This window comes from Lacerta agilis, chromosome 16 (assembly GCF_009819535.1).
Source record: "Lacerta agilis isolate rLacAgi1 chromosome 16, rLacAgi1.pri, whole genome shotgun sequence".
Lineage (NCBI taxonomy): Eukaryota > Metazoa > Chordata > Lepidosauria > Squamata > Lacertidae > Lacerta > Lacerta agilis.
This window is the reverse complement of record NC_046327.1, coordinates 27,661,290-27,686,942: the sequence shown is the minus strand read 5'-3', so window position 1 is coordinate 27,686,942 and position 25,653 is coordinate 27,661,290. Positions and strand designations below refer to the sequence as shown.

The window sequence follows — 25,653 nt, the reverse complement described above, 5'->3', positions numbered from 1 at the left end:
GATTTGAGGACAGCATGGGAGGAGAGGGGTGAAATTCTGTTACACTAGTGTTAATCCTTGTGCTGGAGAAGTGGTTTCCAATTAGCTAAGTACTGTGGACCCCCTTCTTTCAAAAGCCAAGCCATGGACTGCCTACTTCTGAAAATTTTGAGATTTCTATGGTAGTTTTTGCTATGTGAGTGGTCCCATGCGCTCCCTGAGGCATTTCTGGGCCCCATTCTGTCAAGGGCTCTGAAGCAGTAAGATCTCATAGCTACAGACCAAAACAAGGTGAGGTTGGAGGTAGGGAAGAAGAGGCCCCCAAAACTCCTGTGGCTTCAGCTCAGAAGGAGGTGTCTGTGTCTTTGTGTAAGAAAGCCTGCCAGGCAGCACTAGGGGAAATGCTTCAGAGGCATTTGTTGAGCTAGGATATGCATCCTTGCGAGGTGACATGGGGCAGGAGAGGCACATGAAGCTGAAAGATTCAGCTGTCTGCATATTGCCACCTTCAAATATCTAATGGTCACATGGAGGATGAAGCAAGCTTGTTCTCTCCTGTTCCGGAGGGTCAGACCCAAACCAATGGCTTTAAGTTAGTAGAAAGCAGATTCTGATTAAACACCTGGAAGAACTTTCTGATGGTAAGAGCTGTTCAGACAGTGGAACAGACTCCCTCGGAAGGTTGTAGACTCTTCTTCCTTTGAGGATTTTAAGCAGGTTGGGTGGCCACCTGTCATGGATGATCTGTGTGAGATTCCTGCATTGCAGTAGCGCCAGATTTAGGGCGATGTGAGTGGCTCCTCTGCACAGGATGCAGTGTCAAGGGGACATAAAATTGAGAAGATTCATTTGGTTTCGTACGTTCCAGTGTTGCAACAGAAAGCAAACTAAAAATGCTTTTGCAATTCATCAAAACTATCCAGCAATATCAAGCTATAGGAAAACTGGTGCTATTAACAGTAATCCTTCTGGTTGGTTGGTTAATTGGTTTGGCAACTTCCAGGCACATGATGTGTGATGCTAATTATTTTCCCCAAGAGTTAAATGATAAGTGATCAGAGGCAGCTACTGGAGAGCTATGAGATTCAGGTGAGGGTGAGGGTCAGATGACTTGTCAATCCCAGCAGGTATATAAGAGGACGAGCTATGAGATTCAGGTGAGGGTGAGGGTCAGATGACTTGTCAATCCCAAGGGGACGACCCGGCCTGCCCAAGCCAAGCCCATCTCTTTCTATTCCCGTACGTTGTTGCCCGCGGAGTGCACTATGCTCAAATTGACAAAGAAGCATGTGCCATTCCCTCTGATGCAGATCTGATATATATATATATATATATATATATATATATATATATATATTTGGGGGGAGGGGTCTGCACGTGCCCATCAAGCTGTGTGTGGGAATTATCCCTCCGTGTGTGGTGCTGTCAGGAGGGGGTCGTTCAAATGCTGCACATTGTGCAGAATGGAAATGTTTAGGTGCCATGTTCTATCCATGGATGCAGCTTGCAGAGGGGAAGTTCGAGAGGGCGAGGGAGCATGGGTCTGCTGTGGGGAGTGGAGCGCATTTCTTGCGCACGGGTGCCTGCCTGCAGAAGGGATTTGTGCTGCCGAACTGTTGTGGAAAATGCCTATGTGGTTGTGTTGACAGGTGTGCAAAGGAGGGGTGCAGAAGCTAAAGGTATCTGTCTATATGGCAAGGGCGTTCCTAGCCCCTTGGCTGCCTGGGGCGGGAAGCCAAGAGGCACCCCTGGGGGGCGGGGGCATCGCGGCGTGTGCGTCCGTCATGACGTCATGACGCACGCACGCGCAGCGACGCCCCGCCCCCGGGGTATGCCGGGCGGGGGCTTCGGGAGCCTTGGCGGGCTGCAAAGAGCCCCAAAGCCGCTGCCGTAGCGCAAAGGGGTGCCAGGCTGCGGCTCCGGGGCTCTTTGCAGCCCACCGAGGCTCCCGAAGCGGCGGCCCGGCATCCCCGGGGGCGGGGCATCGCTGGGCCGCCGCTTCGGGAGCCTCGTCCGTGCAGCGCTGCTGCTCCCGGGGTGACGGAGGGAGCGGCGGCGTGTGGGAGTGGTGGGAGGGGCCGCCGCTTGTCACCCCACGCGCCGCCACTCCCTCCGTCACCCCGGGAGCAGCAGCACCGCACACACCCGCCTAGGGGCGGCCCGCCCCCACCCTACGACGCCCCTGTATATGGCCTTTCCAAAGGCCAGGTTGTGCAGTCAGCTGGGTCCTGTAAAAAGCCAGGCCGGGAGCCACCTTAAGTTGAGGCTGCATAGGCCTGTGGTGCATGTGATTCAGATTCTATTCAGTTGAACCTCTGGTTACAAAGTTGACATTTTTTTTAGCAATGCCCCCCTAGTGAGCCTTCTTTTGTTCACTTCTGGGTGACTAAGGCTGCTCCCTTCTCCTGCAAAAAGGCTTTTTAGCACTGCCTTCCAATCCCCGGAGGCGGGACGCCTCGTCCCGAGTACATAAAATGCAACGCCGGAGGGTGCCCAGTTCAGATACTTAGCAAAGAGAGGTGGTTTTCAAGGTCGTTCCAACCCGAGTCTTTGTTTTAGAAAACAGCCTGCCATTGCAAATGCAGCTCATTGCAATGCAGTTCAGCGGTTTTTCAACGATGCGAAATAAAAGTCTAGCTGCATTTTACCCCATCTGCAGGTTGGAAGCCCGGGCGCGAGAGACGATTGCAACAGCGCTGCGGTGCTGCGCCTTGGTTTTGGAACGCTTTGGTTTTGGAACGGACTTCCGGAACGGATTAAGTTTGAGAACCAAGGTTCCACTGTAGATAAATATAATAAGTTATACTAAAATCGGAAAGCCATCCAAGCGGCTAAGCTGATAACAAGCTTTACTCGTCTGTGGGCAAATCGCGTGGCGTAGAAAAGAACCCAGAAGTCGGTCTCTGAGTGACTTCTAAACGGGAGGAGCGGGACTAAAGAACCCGGAAGTCGGTCTCTGAGTGACTTCTAAACGGGGGCAGGCGGGGCGAAGAGACTATCGCTGGAGCGCGTGCAAAGCGTTACGCCGGGAAAGCGTGCAGTCGTCGTCACGTCGCCGTCAGGTGAAAGGTCGAACTGAGGCGGGGGTGGGGTCGTGCGCATGCGCGCGCGGTAGCTCGGAGCGGCCTGAGGCCCATGTGGAGCGGCGGCGGCAAGAGCAGCAGCAGGAGCAGCTTAACCGCCGCTGCTGGATCCCGGGGCCCTCGCCAGCAGCTATGAAGGGGTGAGTGCGGGACCGGCGGTAGCCGCCAACCCCTTTCTCTCCCCTTTTCTTCCCGCCTCCCCTTGGGCCAACCACCGAGCACCGGTCTCCTCAGGCGCCCTCGAGGTATTCTTTCCCCCTCAGGTTCCCCCCCCCCCCGTGGCGCGGTGGGTCTTTGTTTCCCGCGCTTCTTTCCGGGGGTGGGGGAGTAGAAGCGAAGCGGGACCCTCCGGATTATTCTCCCGGCTCCCGTTTCCTCAGGGGAGGATGCGGTTATGTTACGTCGGCGAGGGAGGGAGAGAGGAAGCGGCTGGGACTTGGCGGGTTCTGGGTTCAAGGTGCGCCATAAGGTTGCGATGAGAGTGAGCCGTGCCTGATTTCCACGAATAGACCAGCAGGTTGTTTCTCCCCTTCTCCACCCACCCCGACTTTATTTTCATTTTTTAAATAATATTTTTTATTGGTTTTACACAACATTTTACATTTTAACTTTAACCATTTCAAACATTAAAATAAAAAGTTATTTCCATAGTTGCCATAGTTAATTCCACATTACAAGTGTCATTATATCCCTGCCAATGATTTTAACTGTTTACAGTGGTCTTTTAAATAAATTAAGAATTTACTCCAGTCCTTTAAAAAATACTTGATCTTCCTGGTTTCTGATCTTCCCCGTCAGTTTTCCCACCTCTGCATAGTCTATCAGTTTTGTCTGCTGTTCTTCTTTTGTTGGCACCCACCCCAACTTTATTTTTATTATTTAAAATAATATTTTTATTGGTTTTACACAATTTTTTACATTTTAACTTTAATCATTTAAAACATTAAAAGGTTCTTTTGAACCTTCAGACCTCCTTCTCTCCCTACATGGGTTCCATATTTAAGATTACATTTTTTGCATCTTTTACTATTATCCATCTGTTATATATCCATAGTTACTGTAGTTAATTCCACATTGCATGTGTCATTACATCCCTGCCAATATTTTAACTGTTTGCAGTGGTCTTTTAAATAAATTAAGAATTTACTCCAGTCCTTTAAAAATACTTGATCTTCCTGGTTTCTGATCTTCCCTGTCAGTTTCTCCAGCTCTGCATAGTCCAGGGGTGGCCAACTCCCAAGAGACTGCAATCTACTCACAGAGTTAAAAACTGGCAGTGATCTATCCCCTTTTTGGGGGTTCAGGTCATAGTTGTTGAGCTTTTGTCAGAGGGGCGCCACAGTTCAGCTTTTTTGGGAGGAGCCAATGATCTACCAGTGATCTACCGCAGGCGCCCAGTGATCTACCAGTAGATCACAATCTATCTGTTGGACATGCCTGGCATAGTCCACCAGTTTTGTCTCCCACCCCAACTTTTAACTGTGCCAAGGAGGAAGTCGCAGGGTTGAAATAAATGCAGGACACTTTTTCTTTCTAAGCAACATCAACCCTTAACGCACATACGGTGAATAGTTTGTCCGCGTAGAAAATCAACATTGTGTGTTGTGTTGTGCCTGCTTTTAAAAGAGGTAGATTCTCCTCAGCATCTGGTCAGCCTAAAGAGGGGGGGGGGTGGAAAATGGCTGTATGTAACAAAACAAACAGCTCTCCACAAAAGTTTCAGGTTAGGGCTAAAAGTTGGTCCTCTGAAAACACTGGTTAAACTTTTCCCTTTTTTTCTTCTTGGAAACATTTTGCTTGATTTTACAAATATAAAATTTTTACAATATTACAAATACACTTAAAATACAAGATTCCCCTGAATTTCAGACTTCCCCCTCCCCCCCCCCCGTATTCCCTCCATGTTGTCCTTTTCAACTGCATATATTTCATCACCTATATTTTAAATCTATCTCCATTATCCAAAGTTTTTGCTCCATTACAAGTGTTGTTAAAAACCTGCTAATGTTTTCATTTGTTTACAATGGTCTCTCAGATAAAGTGTGAATTTCTTCCATTCTTTTTTGAAGCTTTTGTCTACTTCGTTTCTGATTTCTTCCAGTCATTTTTGCTATTTCTGCATATTCCAGCAGTTTAGTTTACCATTCCTCTCTGGTAGGGAATTTGTCTTCTTTCCATCTTTGGTCAAAACAAAATAAAAAATAAAAATATTCCTTCCAGTAGCACCTTGGAGACCAACTAAGTTTGTTCTTGGTATGAGCTTTCGTGTGCATGCACACTTCTTCAGATACCAAAGATTTCCATCTTTGGTTAAACTTAAAACAACTGGAGAACTGTTTCAGGCATCAGGGTGTCCTGGCGCTGCTGAAGTAACATATTGGATTCAAAATGACTATTTTATTTGATGTGTAATAGAGAAAAATAGCTACCGGTACTATTCCTTACAGAAGAAGAAATTCCTACTGTGTGCAAGCCAAAGGGTGGGCTGCTTTTGGTGGAACATTTGAAATACTGAGTTTTAATATACTTATGATGGCAACCCATATAATGTATGGGCTTATGTGTTTGGGTGTTCATTTAAAACTACCACAGCTCTTTCAGAACTGAGCACATACTAGTATGATTGTGAGATGTGACTAATGTACCCGCTAACTCAAATAGTGGTGTCACTGTGTTGGAACAAATCCTCTAGCTTTGGATACCAGTTGACTACTGACCTTTTACACATGTAATAGATATTGTAAATGGGCTTATTAATACCAGGCTTGAGCTGTATCTTTGTTTTGGAAGAGACTGTAAGAACAGTTTTCGATAGAACATCTCAGTATTGCCTAGATAATCCCAGAGGCCACAAAGAGAGTGAGCAGTGGTCCCCAAACAGCCATGTCAGTAAGCTAGAAAGGAGCTTCTATTTGCTCTCCCTCCAGTGACACAGAGGTATAAGGCAAGTAGAGTAAATCCTCAAAACCCACTACCACAATAGACATAATGCTAGCATAGGGCTTGCTACGTCCCAAAGGATAGGCTCTCTTCAAAAGTGGTCTGCCATTTCCCCTTACCTAGAAGTCTCTTTTCTGTGGCAAACAAGCAAGGGTACGCTGACTAGGTACGCCAGTTTGGTGTAGTGGTTAAGAGCGGCAGACTCGTAATCTGGGGAACCGGGTTCGTGTCTGCACTCCTCCACATGCAGCTGCTGGGTGACCTTGGGCTAGTCACACTTCTCTGAAGTCTCTCAGCCCCACTCACCTCACAGAGTGTTTGTTGTGGGGGAGGAAGGGAAAGGAGAATGTTAGCCGCTTTGAGACTCCTTCGGGTAGTGAAAAGCGGGATATCAAATCCAAACTCTTCTTCTTCCAAACTCTTCTAGGTCAGATCTGTCAGTCGCTCAAAAGACTGCAAGACTCCTTACTTAGAGCCTTAAAATCAGCTGGAGGAGCTGTATTTAATGGCCAGAACTTGGATGAAAAATAGATGAAATGTTGAAGGAGGGTTGAATCATGTTACACATTGAAACATGAAGGTGCTTTTGCTTTCACCATGGTTGCTAAAAAGCCAAAAAGATCACTAACATTATAGGCTTGGAGAGAGTTCTTGGAAAGCAGAAGCTATTTAAAAATGTTCTCCATGGAAGCTTGTAAATGCAGAGTTGATTTCAAAATGAACTGAGGAATGTTTGACTATCAATAAAAAAATGTGCTTGGAAATAACTTTTTAAAAAACTGCGTTTAAAACCCTCAACAGGGTAACTGTTTATTTACTTTATCATTTGCTTTTTAATCGGAGTACTCAAGGGAGTTTACAAGCTACAGTTAAAACCAATTTTAAAACCTTAATATTTCCCTTGCCAAGTTAAGTCCCGCACAGGATTTGTTCAGAGAATACGGAATATCTAACCATCACTCGTTACAAAGAATCTAATGATTGTTTAATATATGATGTTTGCTTGGTGGAAAACAAGACCAAACATGTATGTATCATGTATAAATACATTACATTTACAGAAATTACATGAGTTAATTTACCATTTACATGAAATGCCCTGTGTTGGGTTGACAGCCTCTTCCTCCCTTTTCCCCAGTAAACCCACAGGCTTTGCCAGGTCTCCAGCATTTTCAACTGAAATCCATCAAAAGGTTGGTTAGTCACAGCCTATGTATGTTGTATAATTGGATTCCGACCCACATCTGCTGGAATTGCAAGAAAATTCATTTACTGAATTCCTGCCACCTGCATCTCTGGTTGATGCAGTGGAGGTCAGTGCATCTGCCCCGTAGGGTGACATCATGGAAGCATTTTGCCATTTGCTGTGGATTAGCACAGATGGTGAACATGATGTTAGAAGCATACTGCTGTATGGATTCAGGGGTCTTGCCTTGTGTGGTAAAAGAGTGACTCTTGGAGATACCGGTAAGTTCAGTTTCAGTTGATGCCAATTTGCTTCTGAGAGCATAAAAGATCCTAACTGAACTAGAGTCATACCTTGATTTTCGAACAGCTTACTTCTCGGAACGTTTTGGCTTCTGAACACCACAAACCTGGAAGTGACTTCCGGTTTGCAAACTATTTTGAGAAGCCGACAGGGCTTCTGCGGCTTCTGACTAGCTGCAGAAGCTTCCTGCAGCCAATCGGAAGCCACGCTTTGGTGTCCGAACATTTTGGAAGTTGAATGGACTTCCGGAACAGATTCCATTCGACTTCCAAGGTATGACTGTATATTGATGTTACACAGATGTTAGTAGCTACTATTGTAGCACCATAAGTTTGCTTTAGAGTTGGCCTCTCCTTAGGCTCTGATGAGCAATAGCAAACTTCCATGACTATGCATTATGCTAGTAGCCAGTGAGTGTCAAGGAAGGTCTGTTATTGTGCATTATTTTTATAATCCCAGGCTCTCTTTTGGTGGTCTTGCAGTTTTGCTCTGTAATTCTTGATAGAGGTTTTGGTGTTCTTTTCCATCTTGATCTATCCTTATTGCACTCAGATATTGTCTTTTGACTTGGCATTGATGGAAATTTTTGGCAGGATCTTAGTTGGTTGTAGACTGATCTGAGTCAGAACAGCAGTATCAGCATACTACATATATATGGTAAAATATTAAGAAATTGGCCCGCAAATGCATGTTTACGTTAAATGCGAGGCTGGATCTGAAAGGCTGAAGACTGCTGGTTTAAACAAAGGCAATGCTAAATCAGATACTTTATGCATGCAAAGGATCTCATGTTCAATCCGTGACATATTCAGGTAGGGCTGGGGAAAGTTTTTGTCTGAACCCCTAGAGAGCCACTGCCAGTCAGAGTAGACATTTGCACTTGATGGACTAACAGTATTTTTCAATACAGTGGTACCTCGGGTTAAGATCTTAATCCGTTCTGGGGGTCTGTTCTTAACCTGAAACTGTTTTTAACCAGAAGCACCACTTTAGCTAATGGGGCCTCCCGCTGTCGCTGTGCCACCAAAGCACGATTTCTGTTCTTATCCTGAAGCAAAGTTCTTAACCTGAAGCATTATTTCTGGGTTAGTGGAGTATGTAACCTGAAGTGTATGCAACCTGAGGTACCACTGTATAAGGAAGCTTCCTCTACTTTATCAATAAATGTACACAGTACTCAATGTTTTAAGCATAAAATGCATTGATAAAATACAGAATTTCTTAAACATTCAAACTCTTAAACATTTAACTCCAAAATCCATGGTTGTGTAATACATTTTTTAAGACTAACAAAATGCCACAAAATAGTGCACAAATGTTTGATTTCTCCAGAGCTCTTCTGCAGGGATTGGGAGTATGTGTGTATTGGGGAGGGGGATTAGACATTGAAGCCTTGCTCTCAGACTTAGTCAGATGATGAAAATTGCAGGCTGGTTTAATCTCTGCTAGGTGCTTGCAGGTATCTGGTTATGTTTAGGATTCTGTGATGAAGAAAGAATGGCTAATCCCTATTTTTAAAAATTTTCAGTATGCAAAAGCAAAAGAACATAATGAACTATCATTTGCAACCGATACTCAATGGAGAATTGCTGATCCTTAAAAAAAACAAACCCATATAGGCTAACCGTTACCCATATTTCTTACGCTTCTAGTGATAAAGGCTCCTGTAGGTGGAAAGCAGATGTAAAGAGCAATCTGGTGGTCATTACATTGACAATGTTGTTGAATGATTTTATGTGGTGGTGTGGGTAAGAGTCAAATGAAGTCAAATTGTTTGGTAGTAGCTGGAGAGCATGTAACTATCAAAATGCAAAGTCGCTGCATATTTTGCTATCCTTGGTCCACCTAGGCATTCTTCTGCTAGCAATACAATCTTCACAGAGCTTCAATGAAATTCTCACTGGCTTCAAATTACAGTAAGAACTACCAGGGACAGTGGCTTTTAGAGACACTTCCTTTTCTTGAGGTTTTTTTTCTGATACCACTGTCTCACCAGTTTTCCTATTTCTCTCAAATGTTTGTGGTGCTAAAGAGACCTATTGTGGGGGGCAGATGTTTGCAGTCTTTCCCCTTGTCTACCAGGTGTTTCTGTTGCCAATACTTCTGCCGCTCTTCTGGCAGCAGACGTTTTCTGTTTTAAAAGTTTTCAGTGCTTTAAAGTAAAGAACATGATATCAAAGTATCAGGCCCAATTTGTGCAGTCCAAAGTTTTCTAGAGATGGAGGGGACAACTGGAAAATTAGCAGAGAAAGTTTGAATCTTAGACATGCAAGAACACTGACTGGGGCAACTTTCTTACAGAGTAAGGCTCAAAACCTTCCCTCCAAAAATGACGGATAGGTTGTGAAAACATGAGTTTATTTCCATGATGGTGTAAATCAAATGTGCATGTGGTCCGTTTTGGTAACCGGCTATAAATATATTGAGAAGTGAGCAGAGCTGGGAGCTGTGGTATTGCTGTGTTAAGGTGGCGGCTTAGATCCCTGTCTCGGTTTATTTTTGCTAATTACTTTTTAAAGAACTGGCTCATCATTCACAAGTAGACAGCATTCTGTGACTTCACCAAGTCATGGCTGAAGCAAAGAGTTACAGTCCAGCAGGGGGAAATTAAAAGTTTTTCATGCTCAGAGGGCAGCTTGACTGACAAGGAAGGTGGCATCATAATGGTCATAAAGCTTCCAAAATCAGGCAGCCATGGCACTGAGTGCATACAGACAAATCAGCTTACACCCTGGTTAATATGTGGGAATTTACAAGCTTCTTAAATGCATGGTAGACTGCAGCAATACAGATTTCATACTATTCTGTCATTGTTGGCTTTATCAAGGGCAAGACTGCCAGAATTGTCCCTGGCATTAGCAAGTAGTTGCTGCTCTTCTAGACAGCCAGAATCTGAATAGACATAACCCTATTATAAGAATTGTATCTTTTAAAGAGTCTGAATTTATATTCCCTTCCTCCCACCCATTCCTTTTTACTCATGTGTTATGTCTTTTTCAAATGTGAGCCTGAGTCTTAGTACTGATTTTTGAAAGCTGATCTGAAAGCCTTTTTGACTAACAGGTGGACTCTGTCTTAAATAAATAGAAATACCTCCTATGTACTGCTACAGTGTGCAAATAACTTCCTGGTTCTTTGTTTAGGGAAGCAGATTGTTAATTTGTTCTCACAGTGTGTTAAAAGTCTGTACATGGTGACATTTCCAACTGGCCAATAAAACATTATTTCTTCTCTTTGGAGTTACTCCCTTTCTAATAAGAAGAATGTCTGGCACTTAAAATGTATTGTTTTTAAGACAGCTGTATAATTTGACTGTAAAATCAAGATAAATCATATACATTCCCAGTTCAGCCCCCTCAGTACACAACAGACACAACTGCAGCTTCAGAAATACTACTACAATTTCTCACTTAATTAGAAATACACAAACAACTCTCAAAAGAACTTGACTAATCTAAAACCTTTTGCAAAGTTGTTATTAGTGTCTGGAACATGAGTTTATGCATAGAAGCTTTTTCAGTTATTGCCTACTTTTCTTAGTCTGCAATAAGCAACTACAGTCATACCTTGGGTTGCGTTCACTGCGGGTTGCGTTCGTCACGGGATACGAATGCGCCGAACCAGGAAGTACCAGAACGGGTTAGTTCTGGGTTCGGCACTTCTGTGCATGCGCAAAGTGCAATATAGCGCTTGTGCGCATGCGCAAAGCACCGAATTGCGCCGCACACATGCGCAGATAATGGCATTTCAAGTTGCAGACCTTTCGGGTTGCGAACGGGACTCCGGAACGAATCCTGTTCGCAACCAGAGGTACTACTGTATGAGTTGTATTTATATATTAAAAGGTGTTCCTTTCAAAACACTTCAAGACTTAAGTGAATAGTTGTTGTTTTTTTTAAAAAAAAACTGCAAATAATGACACACACTCTCCCCCCTCTCTCTCTCTCTCTCACACACACACACACACACATGCATAGAATAGAAATCATAAATCTTGCACTTAAAAAATGAAAAGCATTGAAGAAAGCAGTACAAAGTTCTTTATAAGTTCTTAAGACACAGCTGTAGCTAGCCTTGAGATTCTTTGACTATACTTCTCATTTTATATCTCCTGATATAGAGAACCACTTTTCTAAGTGGTTAATATGAACAGGCCTGTTAATGTTTTCAACCTCTACGTTGCATTTGGATTCAGCCCCTGAGAGCTCAACACAGCTACTTCTCAGTTGCCTGATACAATAATAATAAATAGTAATAATATTTGCCAAGTATTATCTCTCTCAGTGAAGTCAGTGATTAGGTAGGAACCCCCCCCCCCTTGCCCAGATGATTAGACACACAGTATGGACTCTCTCTGCCCCTATGCCCTAGTTAGCACATAGGAAATAGCCAGGTGCCAGACACGTTTTACTACTGGCGTGGGCCTAATTGTGACCACATGGACAGTGTTCGAAGCTCCCATTGTTCTAGGAGCGTTTTGTGACAGGGAATTTCATAAAAGTGAGCAGTTTTTGAGCTCTGGGCGTAGTACTGTGCCTAAGATTTCAGATTAAAGCTGATGCTGAGGGTGTGGGAGGATAAATTCTTCCCTGCTAGACTTCCAATAGATCTTGGGGTCGTCTTATACAGTTGTACCTTGGAAGTCGAACGAAATTCGTTCCAGAAGTCCATTCGACTTCCAAAACGTTCAAAATCTAAAGTGCAGCTTCTGATTGGCTGCAAGGTGTCTCTGCCATCAGTTTAGGCCTTTAATATGTGTTAATTGAGGTTCCAAAAAGATATAATTATTTGAAGGGAAGGGGGTGTTGGGAGAGTCCAGGGCTTGTCTGCAGAGTGGAAGGAAAGGAAGACCTTTTTCTGCCTTCCCACTTTCAGCCATTCTCTGTCCCTGAGACCCTGACTCCTTTTGGGGGTGTTAACTTTCTTAATGTGAACAATAAACTATGGCTGTATGCGGTTTCACTGTTGGAAATGTGTTTTGGGTAATGGCTTATAATTTTATATGTGAAAATGTATTCTAGCTTATGTATGTTCCTGTTTTCTTGTTCTGTTGTCTTGTTTATATGTTTGAGCCTTGTAATGTGAACTTGGGAATTCTTTTCATACAGCCAGTGGTTCAAGTCTCCAGCATGGCTCATGTTACTTCCTGCCATTCTGAGGAGCTAATTTAGCTTCCTTCTCAACTCTAAAATGACAGGTTGCTTCCCAGGATCCACACATTATGGCTTGATTTTCTAGGCAGGTGCTATTTGTGGTTACCACTACCAGTCTCTCCCTCTCACTGAGACTTGCAGACATGCCACAAAATAGTGGAAGAGGCAAAGTGTCCTGTTTCACTTTCTGATGAGTTTCAAAGTAAGCTTTTCTTGCTTCTTTCCCGGTGTCTTTAGATGTGTTGGGGAAGGAAGCAAGCAAGCTTTGAGTGTGATTTATGGGTCCTCTGTTCTTCTCTGAAACTCCCAAAAGTCACATGTGCCAATTGATGGGTGATGGGCCATATTTCACCTCTTCTGTGGCTTTGTGTGAGGCAAGACACACGACTTCCATGTTCTCTGCAGTTTAGAGGACTTGCCCTTGACAAGCTGGATAGATGATGGTTTGATCCTGTTGCTCTGGGTACAATCCATGTATAAATTTAATTGCTGAAAGATCAGTGTAACCTGAAAGCACTGGGCCAAATTTCAGTATGAGTAACTGCAAGGTGTTTGCTTTTTTAAAAAAGAGTCCTACTAAATCCTGCACGATATATTTAGGCCTTGTTCAGAGTAAAATTTGGTCCTAATGGAGTTCTCTCTGACCCATTTCCCTTGGATAAAGGAGTTAAACAAGGCTGCCTTCTGGCCCCCTTTCTATTTAATTTCTTTATAAATGACTTAGTAACATCCATGAAGGGCTTCAATCAATCTGCCCCCTCCCTGCAGCAGATCAAGATCCCCATATTATTATATGCGGGTGACATGATTATTCGATCATTGATAAAACAGGGTCTTAACAACATGCTGAGAGGGCTTATGTCATATTGCGATGCCAATTCCCTCAAAATTAACTTCTCTAAAACTAAAGTTCTGTCTTTTGGCACGCCAAAACAGAAGCCTTTCTGGAATATAGAAGGCCATTCCATTGGCCAATGTGCAACATTTGAATACTTAGGTATCATATTCCAATATAGGCTCAGTTGGTCAGCTGATTTTAAAATGACCATATTTGCTGCCCACAGAACATCGGTGCCCTGGAGAAATTCTTTTATACAAAAGATGCCCAGTCGGTTCCACCAATTAGAAAGGCTTACATCAGCAAAGTACTGGTACTTCCGATTTTACTATATGGGGTCAAAAATTGGGGATGGAATCTAAAAATTCTTCAACGATTAGCGACCCTGCAAAATTCCTTTGTGAGAAAGATCCTCGGTCTTCCCAAGGGGTCTGTAGCAGCCCAGTTAAGAATGGAACTGGGCCTTCCCTCCATTGTAGCGAGAGCTCATATTAGGATCATCAACTTCTATAAAAAATTAGCAGATGCTCCAAATTCCTTACTAGCCAAGCAGGCTTTTTAAACTTTTCCCCGTATTTACACATGGATCAAGGGCATGGAGGCCTTCCTTATTTATTATTCCCTTCCGGAATTTCCTGAGCTGTCATCCTGGGATCAAGATAAAATTCATGACTGGATTCTAGCTAAAGACGAAGCTATGGACTTGGCACGGTCCAAGTCAGTCCGTCTCTCAATGTGGTTCCCTAGAGTGAAGGCCGTAAGATCATTTGCCAATTACCTGAGTGATCTGACAGAGCCTGCTTTAAGAAGAGCCTTCTCTATGGCCCGCTTCCATACCCTGCCCACAGCCTTCCTCCAGGGTATACACCTTAAGATCCCTATTGATCAGCGCCCCTGGCCCTGCAATATGAAAGAGATAGAGGACCTTTTACATTTCTTTTTCCAGTGTCCCTTACACAATTTAATAAGACCCAAACTTCTTTTCCTGATCCCGTCTTCCATTATATCAAAGGATGACTGCCTGAAATTCCTATTGGTAGATGCAAAGCCCCAAGTCTCACATGGAGTGGCCGTTTTTATTCTGCAGGCATTGAAACTTAGGGTTCCCTTGACAGGCTGTGCGGCCTAGCTCAGGATTATCATCATTTTGTTTGAGTTCAACCTTTAGAGCCTACCCCCAGGTTTCTATTTGCTTGGTATCTATTAGTAATTTCAGATAATTTTAGATAATCAGCCTCAGGTGTTTTAGATATTAGTTCTATTTGTTTTATAGTACTTTAAGTCTTATTATGCCATGCTATGCCTGCAGCTCAGTGCGACTTATGTACTCTGTTGTTTGTACTCGGCATTGTTTGTTTTTGTTTGTTGGGTTTATGCTATGGCTAAATGCGAATACAATAAAGAATTTTGACTTTGATAGATTTAGGAGGGTTCTGTGCAGAATGGGGATATTGCACCAAAGTGCTTGGACATGACAAGATGACCAGTTCTACTGTTCCTCCTAGTATAGTTTAATCACAGTGGGATTCCTAGAGGTATTAAGCATGTTTTGATTTGTTCCAGTAGCCGGATCGAGCTGGGTGATGTGACGCCACACAACATTAAGCAGCTGAAGCGGCTAAACCAAGTCATTTTTCCCGTCAGCTACAATGACAAGTTCTACAAGGATGTGTTAGAGGTTGGCGAGCTTGCCAAACTGGGTATAGTACCTTGCTTTTTTATTTGGTGGATTGGTGGATAGAGGGTTTTCCATTGTTCTTGGTTTATCTGCTAGATTCAGTATATCATCTGTTATGTGAGGATAGCTTTTCCAGATACCTTAATTATTCTGACTGTATGAAGCCTTGCATGCCTTGCAGCCTGGGCCTGCATATACAATGCAGATATTGCCTTTATTCAGCCATCTTCCTCAGGTATGTACCCCTTTTGCCTGAGATAGTTGTCCATCCTCTTCTCCCCTTGTCTGTGCCTTTTCCTTCCCCTTCAGCTCCTCCTGTTCTAGCCATAGAGAGCTACCAGCTTTTACCTTCCACAGCTGCTTAGGAAAACTAGTGCCCTTGTTGGTTGTTTTAAAAGCTTCAGCAAGTGCAGGAAGCAGTGGCCCATTTCCTCATGAAGATCCTTCATGCCAAGTTGTGAGTGTTTTAGCATCACCACTTGCGTCCAGTTGACTGCAGTATACAGAACTGACAACTTAGGTAGCCCTAAATTACTTTTCATGTTACATTAGAAACACGTTTTCCCTTTATACTATATAATGGCCTTTAAAACGAATAATACCATTTTTTCCTACTCAAATGCTTAACATATCTTGTCACATGTCTCAGTGATATGCACAGAGAGATACCCATTCATCAGGTGTAAACCTTCCTACTGCACACACAACAGGGTTTCACAGCTTTTTTTAAGGTGGCCTCGCCTTGGTCCTCCCCTTCAGCCTATGCATGCTTTCTCAGAAGTATGTCCCATTGAACTGAATGGATTGGGTCCCAAGTAAGCCATGGTTTGAGCAGACCCATTGAAATCTTGGTCCATGACTAAAATAAGCCCTGTTGATTTCAGCGGGTCTGCTTTTAAGTATGGATCCAACCCAATGAGTCCTATTCTAAGGTGGGTATTCATAAGACTGTAACTTTTACCTCTTGCTCCACCCCTGCAGGAGTTCAGGGACAAGCCCCACCTTCCCTCCAGGCTTTCTGAACTGAGGAAGAGGAGTAGGAGCTTGCTTTGGAGCTAGTTGGCTGAGGCATTCTGAGTGTCTAGACTATTCGCCAACATTTTGGTGGCAGGCAGCAAAAGCAAGAAGAGTGCCATGGTCAGCTCTAGCCTTCCTGTTTAGCTTGGAGCTGGAGAGGGGGTTGAGGTCATCCCGCTTATTGCAGTCACACACACACACCCTTTGAAGTTCAGCACAACTCGGTTGATGATCCAAGGTAGAAAGAGATTTGTTCCCCCTCTTATTGTCCTTGCCATAAGGTAATGAAACACACGCTATGGTGGGGGTGACAAGCAGAACTATGGACCACTGTGCATCAAAGTGAATGTTTTCCTAAAGTATTGCGAGATCTAGCTCTTGCTGCAATTGTAGAACTCTGTCTTGATTTTATCACTTTAAAGGCTGTACTTCAGGTCTGATTGAATTGTCCATTATACATAGTATTTCTGGCACATAGACTATGAGGGGAAAGAGTTCTACCCCAGCATTCTCTTTAATATGCTAGTTTTATGCATGTAGAATTATAGATCTTATTTTTACAAGGAACTATTCTCTCCCCTTCAGCCTGGAGTTCCACCAGCATAGTACAGGCTTCCCTTCAGTGAGAATTAGACCTTGTTTGACCTGATATTTGATATGTGGAGTTAAGTTGGGATGGGATTATTCTTATTGTTACATATTTAGTTTGAGATGTGGAGTTAAGCAGGGATGGGATCACATTTATTGTTATATATTTAATATGGAAGTGTGTCTTGCTGTTCTAATTATGCGGTATTCTTAAAACTATATATTTATATTTATCCAAAACCCTCAGAATATGGTGGATTAAAAAAAATCAAAATAATATGCTTTCTTCCTCTCCCCACCCCTCTTTTTGGCAGCCTATTTCAATGATATTGCAGTGGGTGCAGTGTGCTGTAGAGTAGATCATTCTCAGAATCAGAAAAGACTGTACATCATGACGCTTGGATGTCTGGCCCCTTACCGAAGGTTGGGGATAGGTAAGGCTGTTTTGTAAATGATGAGGTGGCTCTTGGCTATGGAACATGTGGATCTAAAGCTTACAGAAACAAAATTTAGTACTTGTTTATAAAATAACAGATATTGCAAGATGCTGCAGTATTTGAAATTGGGAATAACTTTCTTCCATTTTCTCTTGCTTCCTTTGTAGGAACTAAAATGTTGAATCATGTGTTAAACATCTGTGAAAAAGATGGCACTTTCGACAATATCTATCTGTAAGTAGAAAGACATTTCTGGCCTCCTAGGCAGGAGGAATTACATGCTTACATGTTTAGTTGGCTTGCATGGAAATTTTGCCGCTCAGGTCTTGTGGCCTATTATTAAAGAACAACTGATATAAGACTTTTCTTTCGAGTACTAGAGTTTGCTGGGAGACAGTAGAGGCACTAATTATATTGACAATACCATGTAGTGCAACTGCTAACCACAGGAGGTACATACATACATTACAGTCATACCTTGGTTCTCAAACGCCTTGTGACTCCCAAATGCCACAAACCCGGAAGTGTGTGTTCCGGTTTGCGAACATTTTTTGGAACCCGAACGTCTGACGCAGCTTATGCAGCTTCCGATTGAGTGTAGGAAGCTTCTGCAACCAATCAGATGCCGCGCCTTGGTTTTCAAATGTTTTCAGAAGTCAAACGGACTTCCAGAACGGATTACGTTCGAGAACCAAGGTGCGACTGTACAGTTTTGTTACTTTTTTGTAAGTGATGCCCTGTTTATTTTATCAGTATTGTGCCTGGATTGTTTATTATTAGTGCCTATATCCATTGACCAGGGACATGCTGAGCTCTGCAAGGGCTGAACTTATAAATAAACAGCAGTTCAAAAAGCTCCTAAGCATAATTCTGCACATGTAAACCCAACCTTGTAAATATGTTCTCTAAAGTTACTAGCCGTCCCCCAATCTGAGATACAGCACGTGAGCATGTAGGAAAGGACTTGCTTGATCATGGCACCACAGTTGTGGGATGCCTTCTCAAAGAAGGCCCACCTGATGCAATTGTTGCTGGGCATCTGCAGCGCTATCAAGGTATAGCTTTCTTGGGGGCCAGTGTAGTAGTACTGTTGCCTTCTGGTTTATGAGAGCTCTGCAGTACTGTATGTTGTTTTCCTTCGCATCCTGGACTTAACTTCCATCATCCCTGGCATGGCCATGCTATCTGAGGCTGATGGGAGTTGTAGTCCAAAGTAATTGGCGGACAACAGGTTAGGAAATGTGCTCTAGAGTACTTTTGTGTTAGAATAGTTGTTGTTTGTTGCTGAAGTCAGAAAGGCAAAAGGTAGGTAGTTGTTTACATAGGATGGTCATAGACAGTTGTACCTTGGATCCCAAACACCATGGTACTTGTACATCTTGGCTCCCCACAAACCCGGAAGTGAGTGTTCGGGTTTGCAAACATTCTTTGGAACCCAAATGTCCAACGGGGCTTCAGCCACCTGCGGCCAATCAGAAGCTGCACTTTGGTTTCCAAACGTTTTGTAAGTTGAACGGATTTCCAGAACGGATTCCGTTTAACTTCCAAGGTACAACTGTACTTGATTTCTGGGCACTTGTGTTATAAGTTGGCATGCAATATTTTCCCCCTAGCTGTAGTAAAGTGATAGCTGAATTTAACATGGGATACAGAAGTTCAATGGTCTTTTGTTTATTATCACATCTGGTAACATCTGTTTTAATCTCTTCTTTATCCTTGCTTTCCCATTTTCCCTTCCAGTCTTCAAATAAACAGTTCATTAAAATATAGATCCAAGTTCCAGCCTTCATAAATGGTAATGCTTTTCTCCCTTGGTTTCTTTTTTTTACCCCAGACATGTCCAGATTAGCAATGAATCTGCTATTGACTTCTACAGAAAGTTTGGATTTGAGATCATTGAGACGAAGAAGAACTACTACAAGAGGATAGAACCAGCGGATGCTCATGTGCTGCAAAAAAACCTCAAAGTCCCTTGTCTCGGCCAGAACACAGATGTGCAAAAGTCTGACAACTGAACAAAACCCAATGAACGCTTTCTTGCACTTTCTTGTCACCAAATAGGGAAAGAGAGGCCTGGTGTCTGTTTTTGGTTTCCCCCTGCTCCTAATGTGTGTTGTATCCTCTCCAACAAATTAATAACTTCCCAAGGATTGTCAAATTGTGTGTTTGGGTTCTATAGCTCTACTTCTTTGCAATTTTGGGATGGAAGTAGTATGCGGTTCTAGCTGGGGTGGGGCCTTCATTCGGTCTTCCAAAGGTCAGCTTTTCCTCGGTATGTGTGTGATCCTCCTGCATTCCCATTGAAGGGCAGAGTTTTAAGCAATACCTTGCATCCAGGCTCCTAATACCATGCCACTTTTTTTTGTAATGGAGTCTATTGGTCTCTAGTTTTGAACTTGGTTTGGCAGTTTTGGCCTTGTTTACTATTTGAACATGCATCAGTTTGGAAGCTAATTCAGAGCATTTGAGCTGCCATTTCTTCATTGTGTTTTGAGACAAAGTGGCTGGCGAGAAGATTCAACTTGCTGAGCGGTCAGCAAGTGACCAGCTGATGCAGGTGAGGATTCAGAGTGGACTGTACCATCTTCCACTCTTCTCTCATTCGTTATAGGTATTGCACTAACAACAGAACAACCCTTGGCAGAACAATGGAGGAGCCAAACATTAAAGATTGCTAAAGAAGATCAGTCTGTGACTCTTACTTAGGAAAAAAAAGAAAGAAAGAGAAGGAAGGAAGCTTTGCCTTCGAAATGGCTCTGCTGGTTTGAACTCTGTTTGCTTGCTGAGATTATACGCTCCCTAAGATAGAAGATGATTAAAACTGCTACCCCCCCCCCATTACACATCAGAAGATTTGGCACTCGTCTTAGAAGAATATTAAAAGGGGATGCAATGGAACACCAGATGGAAGTGGCTTATTGGGGAGCATTGTGACGATTCAGAAAATAACTGGTTTTCTCTTGATATTGTAATGTAAGAACTGTAGCCTACTTTACCAAGCTCTTGCTTTGTATTTTGTTACGCTTTTGTTTGCAATTTCATTTTGAGCTTCTAGCAATTCAGTACAGCAATGCTAGCTTGACATTACAACTCTTCTCTCCATCTGGGGAAACGTACCAGGGAGGGGAGGCAACCTGCCCTATCACCTAAATCAATATTAAACTGCATTTCTTTCCTGATTTTGAACTTTTAACTGTATCTTGCGCTTTTCTGCTTTGAAAAATCTTTATTGAGGGTGGGTGGGTGGGGGTTACAATGTAACCTTGCTAGCAGATGTAATTTCACTGTGATGCTGAATTGAGAAACAAGGGGACATGAAGACCAGGAAAGTTCAAGCAATTTGCAATATTGTGCAACCTTTAATTGCAGAGAAGTCAGGAAACACTATTCCTTATCAGGCTAGCAGAATATCCTGACACCTATTTGGTCCATCAGACATTTTGCCCAACTGCATGCTTATTCTTTTGATCAGAAAAAAACAGCAAGTTCACCCTTCAGAATCCTTGTACAGGAAATGTTCTTGTACTGCTTCTCTGGCCATAGTTTGCTAAGTTTTATATTGTATTTCCTGAGTATTTGTTTTCCTTCTGCAAAGATGTTGTTGAAGCACATCTAAATCTCAAGTGCCAACACTGTTTTCCCTGATCAGTTGTAGATAAGGCAAAGAAGTTCAGAGGGGAAGGTACTGCATTGAAGAATGTATATACAGCCCAAGTCAACATCTGCTCATAACTATCTTCTGGTGCTAAGGAAAGTGTGTCCTTTTTTTTGGAACCGAATGGTAGATACTTGGAATTGGGGGTTGGGAAGTCAATGGCTTCTCTTGATCTACAAATCACTTACAGGTAGTTTTCTGCTTAGACTTAAAAAAAATCCCACCCGTTTATATATTTTTTAATCAACTGTCATTCTGTGAATGTATTTCTCAACGTTTCTTGGGGTTTCCATTGTGCAGTCAACCTTCCTTAGTAACTATGTTCTACAGGAGGTAGGAGGAAAAGAAATTGGAAATCAAAGCTCCACTTTTCATGACTATCAGTCCTGCCAGTGATTCCTTGCTTAAAAAGAACACAGGTTTTAATCCCTAGCTCCTTGAGCTGCATCCCCTCTGCTTGAGTGTGGCAAAGAGCAGCAGTTCGGATGGTTTCTTTCTTTGAGTGCTGCAAAAGTTTGCCAATTTGGAGGAAATGTCTTGTCTTTTGAAATAGTCAAGCAGGGGGTTGTCTAAAATGGGTGTTTTTTAATGCTTCATGTGACTCGTCAGTACTTTCCATTCTCTTGCAAATCAGCGTATGTACAACTGCAGTAATTAGTTGGGAGGTTCAGTTAAATTACCATCATCAGTGCTTCTCTTGTAGAAGTTTACAAGGAGAATACGTGTAGCGTACTTTACATATCCTATAGCAGGGTAAATGTAAAGGGGCTCGGCACAGTACTTTTCTCATCATATAACTATGAAACTGCTGGACTTCATAAAGATTTTTTTTCAGTATTAGGTAACTGATATATGCAACAAGAATGGGGAAAAAGCACCCAGGACAGGCATCCTTTACTTGGCATGGGAGGGGGAATATTTTTGTATACATAAAAGTGGCTGGGATTACTTGATTCAGTTAATGATTGAATATGTCCATTAAAGATGACATACTGTTACAGCTGAAATAAATTCTAGTTCTGTTTTCATTAACATTTAATGGTGCCTTGTGATGTCTAGTAAATGTGAACCTAATTATATATTTTTTACTTCATGGGTAAAAGTTATTCTTGCTTAATTGCCAGCCTGTTGCAATTATGTGAGAAGGGATGCTATGGCATATAAAAAGGAGGATGTTTTCTTTGTGCTTTGTGACATGACTGACTATTGCTGGGGCATTTCACAAGATAGAATATATTGTTTAAATCTTACATGAATAAGCAAGGAAAACATGTTCACAAATTTTAGGCCACCGCCTTTGTACATCAGAAGCAAGTTCACCTTTCTGAAATCCTTGGAAGCTAAAGGTTTTTTTAAAAAAAAAAACCATTCTTAATAAATGTGCACCACAAGTTACATTGCCCATGAGCCGGCCTTGTGTTTCTGGCTTCCTTTCTCCCTTACCTGCTTTTCTCTGCTAAAGATGGGAGCATTGTCCATTTACCACCACCACCCCACTTACCACCCTCATGCAGTAAGAGTAGGACCAGCTTGCAGACGTAACATCTGCAACCCAGACATGCCATTTCTCTTAAGGCAGGCAGAGAAAAGCTGCAGTGGCTGCCAGGCAACTGCCTGAATTGTGTCTCATTTCTCACCCCTTCCTCTGTCCCAGCAAGAAAAATTGCCAGTCTCCAACCCTGCAAGGTATGTGACATAGTAACATACTAGCAAGCAGTGACTTCTGAAGCAGGTATAGTTTGGTCAGAGGATTTCCAGAAAGCCCAAAATGCAGATTCTGCTAATAAATAAGAAAGACCGTGCAGAAGAGACCTGATTGCATTATCATGGTCTCAGGGAGAATCAGGCACTTAACTTTTAAACTGGGTGAAAAGCCTGTTGCAGTACTGTTCCTGGTGGGGTTGATGTCAGCAAAGAGACTAATAAAGCAGTTCTTTGTATATATGCTTGTGTAAGAAAACGTGCGCTGCTCTGGTTTGCCAGAAGTGGCCTAGTCATACTGGCCACATGACCCGGAAGCTGTACGCTGGCTCCCTCGGCCAGTAAAGCGAGATGAGCGCTGCAACCTCAGAGTCATCAGCGACTGGACCTAGTGGTCAGGGGTCCCTTTACCTTTACCTTTAAGAATCCACAAAAGGGGCTCAGAAAACATGTCACTAGATGTAGACAAGATGCAAGCATTTAAAAATGAGGCTGGATGAACTTCTACCAGAAGCTTATCTACCCAATTCGCAGGCACAAACCATACACTGACACAATTGTCAAATCCCCCACATAACGGCTGTGATGGAACTTGACAAATTAGATAGTCCTCTCAAGCAGACTTCCCACCTAAGCTCGCTTTGTCCTTGCATGCTTTGAGTGAATATGAGTTTATCTGGGAAGAAGGTGAAGCAGCCAGAAACTCACTTGCACTGACTCCAGCAAAGTAAGCTTGTAGCTCACAACTTGGTAGATTTACAGGAGAGAGATAGGGAGCACTCAATAAGGTTTAGTTGGTGTACAATATGGACTCAAAGAATTTAGGACCAGATTATCTGATTAGTCTCCTTTATAGGCCTGCCAGGTCACAGAGGTCATCTGATGAAGTCCTGGTGGTGCTGCATGCTAGCAAGATCCTCTGGAGTGACATGGGAGAGGCAGCAACCCTTGCCCCTTATGGAATACCTTCTCCAGACACCATACATCAATTGTAGTATAAACGCCAACAACTGCGAAACACTAGCCTGCAAGCGCTCCAATTGGAGAACAGCCTTTACCAAAGGTGTCATGGGTTTTGAAGATGCTCGAACTCAGGACGAAAGGGAGAAATGTGCTAAGAAGAAGGCATGCTTGGCAAACCCTCGCCATGATCAAATCCTGCCTGGAAACCTATGTGCCCACTGTGGAAGGACACGTGGATCCAGAACTGGCCTCCACAGTTAAAACCCGTGTTTATGGAAGACAGTCTTACTCGCCTACTAGTGATCACCAAAGAAGAAACGTCAGTCTTAACTATTCAATGCGCATTAAAGACTTGCCTTCCCAAGCATTCCTGTTTTATTGACCTAACCTAGCCACTTGGTCACTCATTGGTTCTATTGGTTTTAAATTCTATTTTATTGTGTGAATTGTTTTTGTATCTGCTGTACAGCACTTTGAAATGTTTATGGTCTGAAAAAGAACAAACGAATAAATAAAATCATAGGTCCCTGCCAACAGGATATTCAAGGTAGGACTGGCAAGTCAAACCAGCCTAAAACCTCACATTGGTTACCGAGCTGTGTTCTTTCACAGATGGCATTTTATTTAGCAATATATATATAGCGCTTCATTTGTTAAAAATTGCCTTTCAAGGCGTGAACAAGCTTAAGACATGTAAGACATGTTGAGTGACCCGAGTGGGTCACTCAGTTCCTTAGAGCATGGTGCCAATAACACCAAGGTTGCAGGTTCGATCCCCATATGGGACAGCTGCATATTCCTGCATTTCAGGGGGTTGAATTAGATGATCCTCAGGGTCCCTTCCAACTCTACAATTCTGTTATATTTCTAGCAATATACTCTCAGTATTTTGCTTCCCCTGTTGTAATTTACATGTACAGAGTGTGTGTTTTTTTTGTTCTCTTCTCACTTGAGAAAAACTTCATTTTTAAAAAAATGAAGCTTCCTTCACTTCTTTCACACTTGATGGTATCTTTCTTCCTGAGCTATTACGGTTTTAAAATAACATCAAAGCAAATTGACTCTCCGTTTTTAGCATATTTTCTTAACCAGTGCCCTCATGCTTCAAATTTATCTTCTGATGGGAAATGTGATACTTTTTTTTTGGCGATTCCACACATGTCAAGTGCAAGAGCAAAGCAATCATTCCCAGTGAGTTCTGAAGTATGTGCACCAGGCTCTGGGCATAATTTGGATTAACTCCAGGGTTGCCTCTTCTGGTTGGTTTCATGACCAGCTTCTCTTAAGGGACCATTTGGCATATCTAAGCCATTTGTCTTTGTCATGCTCCAACAGTCAATTATGTGAGGGTAGGCCAGAGAAGCTTGAAAAACACAAGTCTGAAACATTTAAATATCATTACTCACCCCCCAAAAGAATCTTGGGAGTTGTCATTTGTTACACGTGCTGGGAATTGGAACTCTGTGAGGAATAAACTACACACAAGGGTGGCCAACTCCCAAGAGACTGATCTACTTACAGAATTAAAAACTGGCAATGATCTACCCCCTTTTTTGGGGTTCAGGTCAAAGTTGTTGGGAGAAGGGAAGCCCTGTTTTGGGAGGGTGCAGGGCAAAAATATGAGCTTTTTTTTTAGGGGAGCCAAAGTTGTTGAGCTTCTTTGGGGGAGCCTGTGATCTTCCAGTGAGCTACCGGTAGATCACAATCTACCTGTTGGACGTGCCTGAACTACAGTTATTTATCCCTCACAGGTGGTTGTACTACTTGAAAGGTAGTACAGGTAGTTGTACCATCAGCCTTACTGTATGCTACCATCTCCAATTCAAGATGCCATCAACAGTGTGTCTCTGAAAAATTGTACACATCACTTGGGAAGACAGGCAAACTAATGCCAGTGTACTTGGAAGAAGCAAAGATCACCAGTGTCAAATGTCCACAGTGGGGACATAGGTTTCCGGACGGGAATTGATCATGGTGAGGGTTTGCCAAGCGTGTCTTCCTCTTAGCACGCATCTCTCTTTTCGTCCCGAGTTCGAACCTCTTCAAAGTCCATGACACCTTTGGTAAGGGCTGTTCTCCAACTGGAGTGCTCGCAGGTCAGTGTTTCCTAGTTGTCAGTGTTTATACTACAT

General features: G+C 43.0%; 1 protein-coding gene across 2 annotated transcripts; it reads left to right on the top strand.

Moving 5' to 3' along the window:
• The first annotated feature begins 3,018 nt into the window (after nt 1–3,018).
• Nucleotides 3,019–19,758, top strand: NAA50 (N-alpha-acetyltransferase 50, NatE catalytic subunit). Of its 2 annotated transcripts, none has more exons than XM_033172855.1 (5): nt 3,019–3,202; nt 15,049–15,182; nt 17,080–17,199; nt 17,370–17,436; nt 19,037–19,758. In XM_033172855.1, exons 1-5 carry the CDS (start codon nt 3,195–3,197, stop codon nt 19,215–19,217), a joined length of 510 nt encoding a protein of 169 aa, XP_033028746.1. In that variant the 5' UTR covers nt 3,019–3,194; the 3' UTR covers nt 19,218–19,758. The 2 variants fall into 2 exon arrangements, with proteins under 2 accessions (XP_033028746.1, XP_033028745.1); XM_033172854.1 differs by having other exon boundaries at nt 15,046–15,182.
• Nucleotides 19,759–25,653: the final 5,895 nt, after the last annotated feature.

Bases quoted from the DNA above. Each gene is read 5' to 3' on its own strand.
- NAA50 (XM_033172854.1), top strand. The intron at 17,200-17,369 runs GTAAGGCTGTTT...CTTCCTTTGTAG, and splicing joins TTACCGAAGGTTGGGGATAG to GAACTAAAATGTTGAATCAT. The intron at 17,437-19,036 runs GTAAGTAGAAAG...TTTTTACCCCAG, and splicing joins ACTTTCGACAATATCTATCT to ACATGTCCAGATTAGCAATG.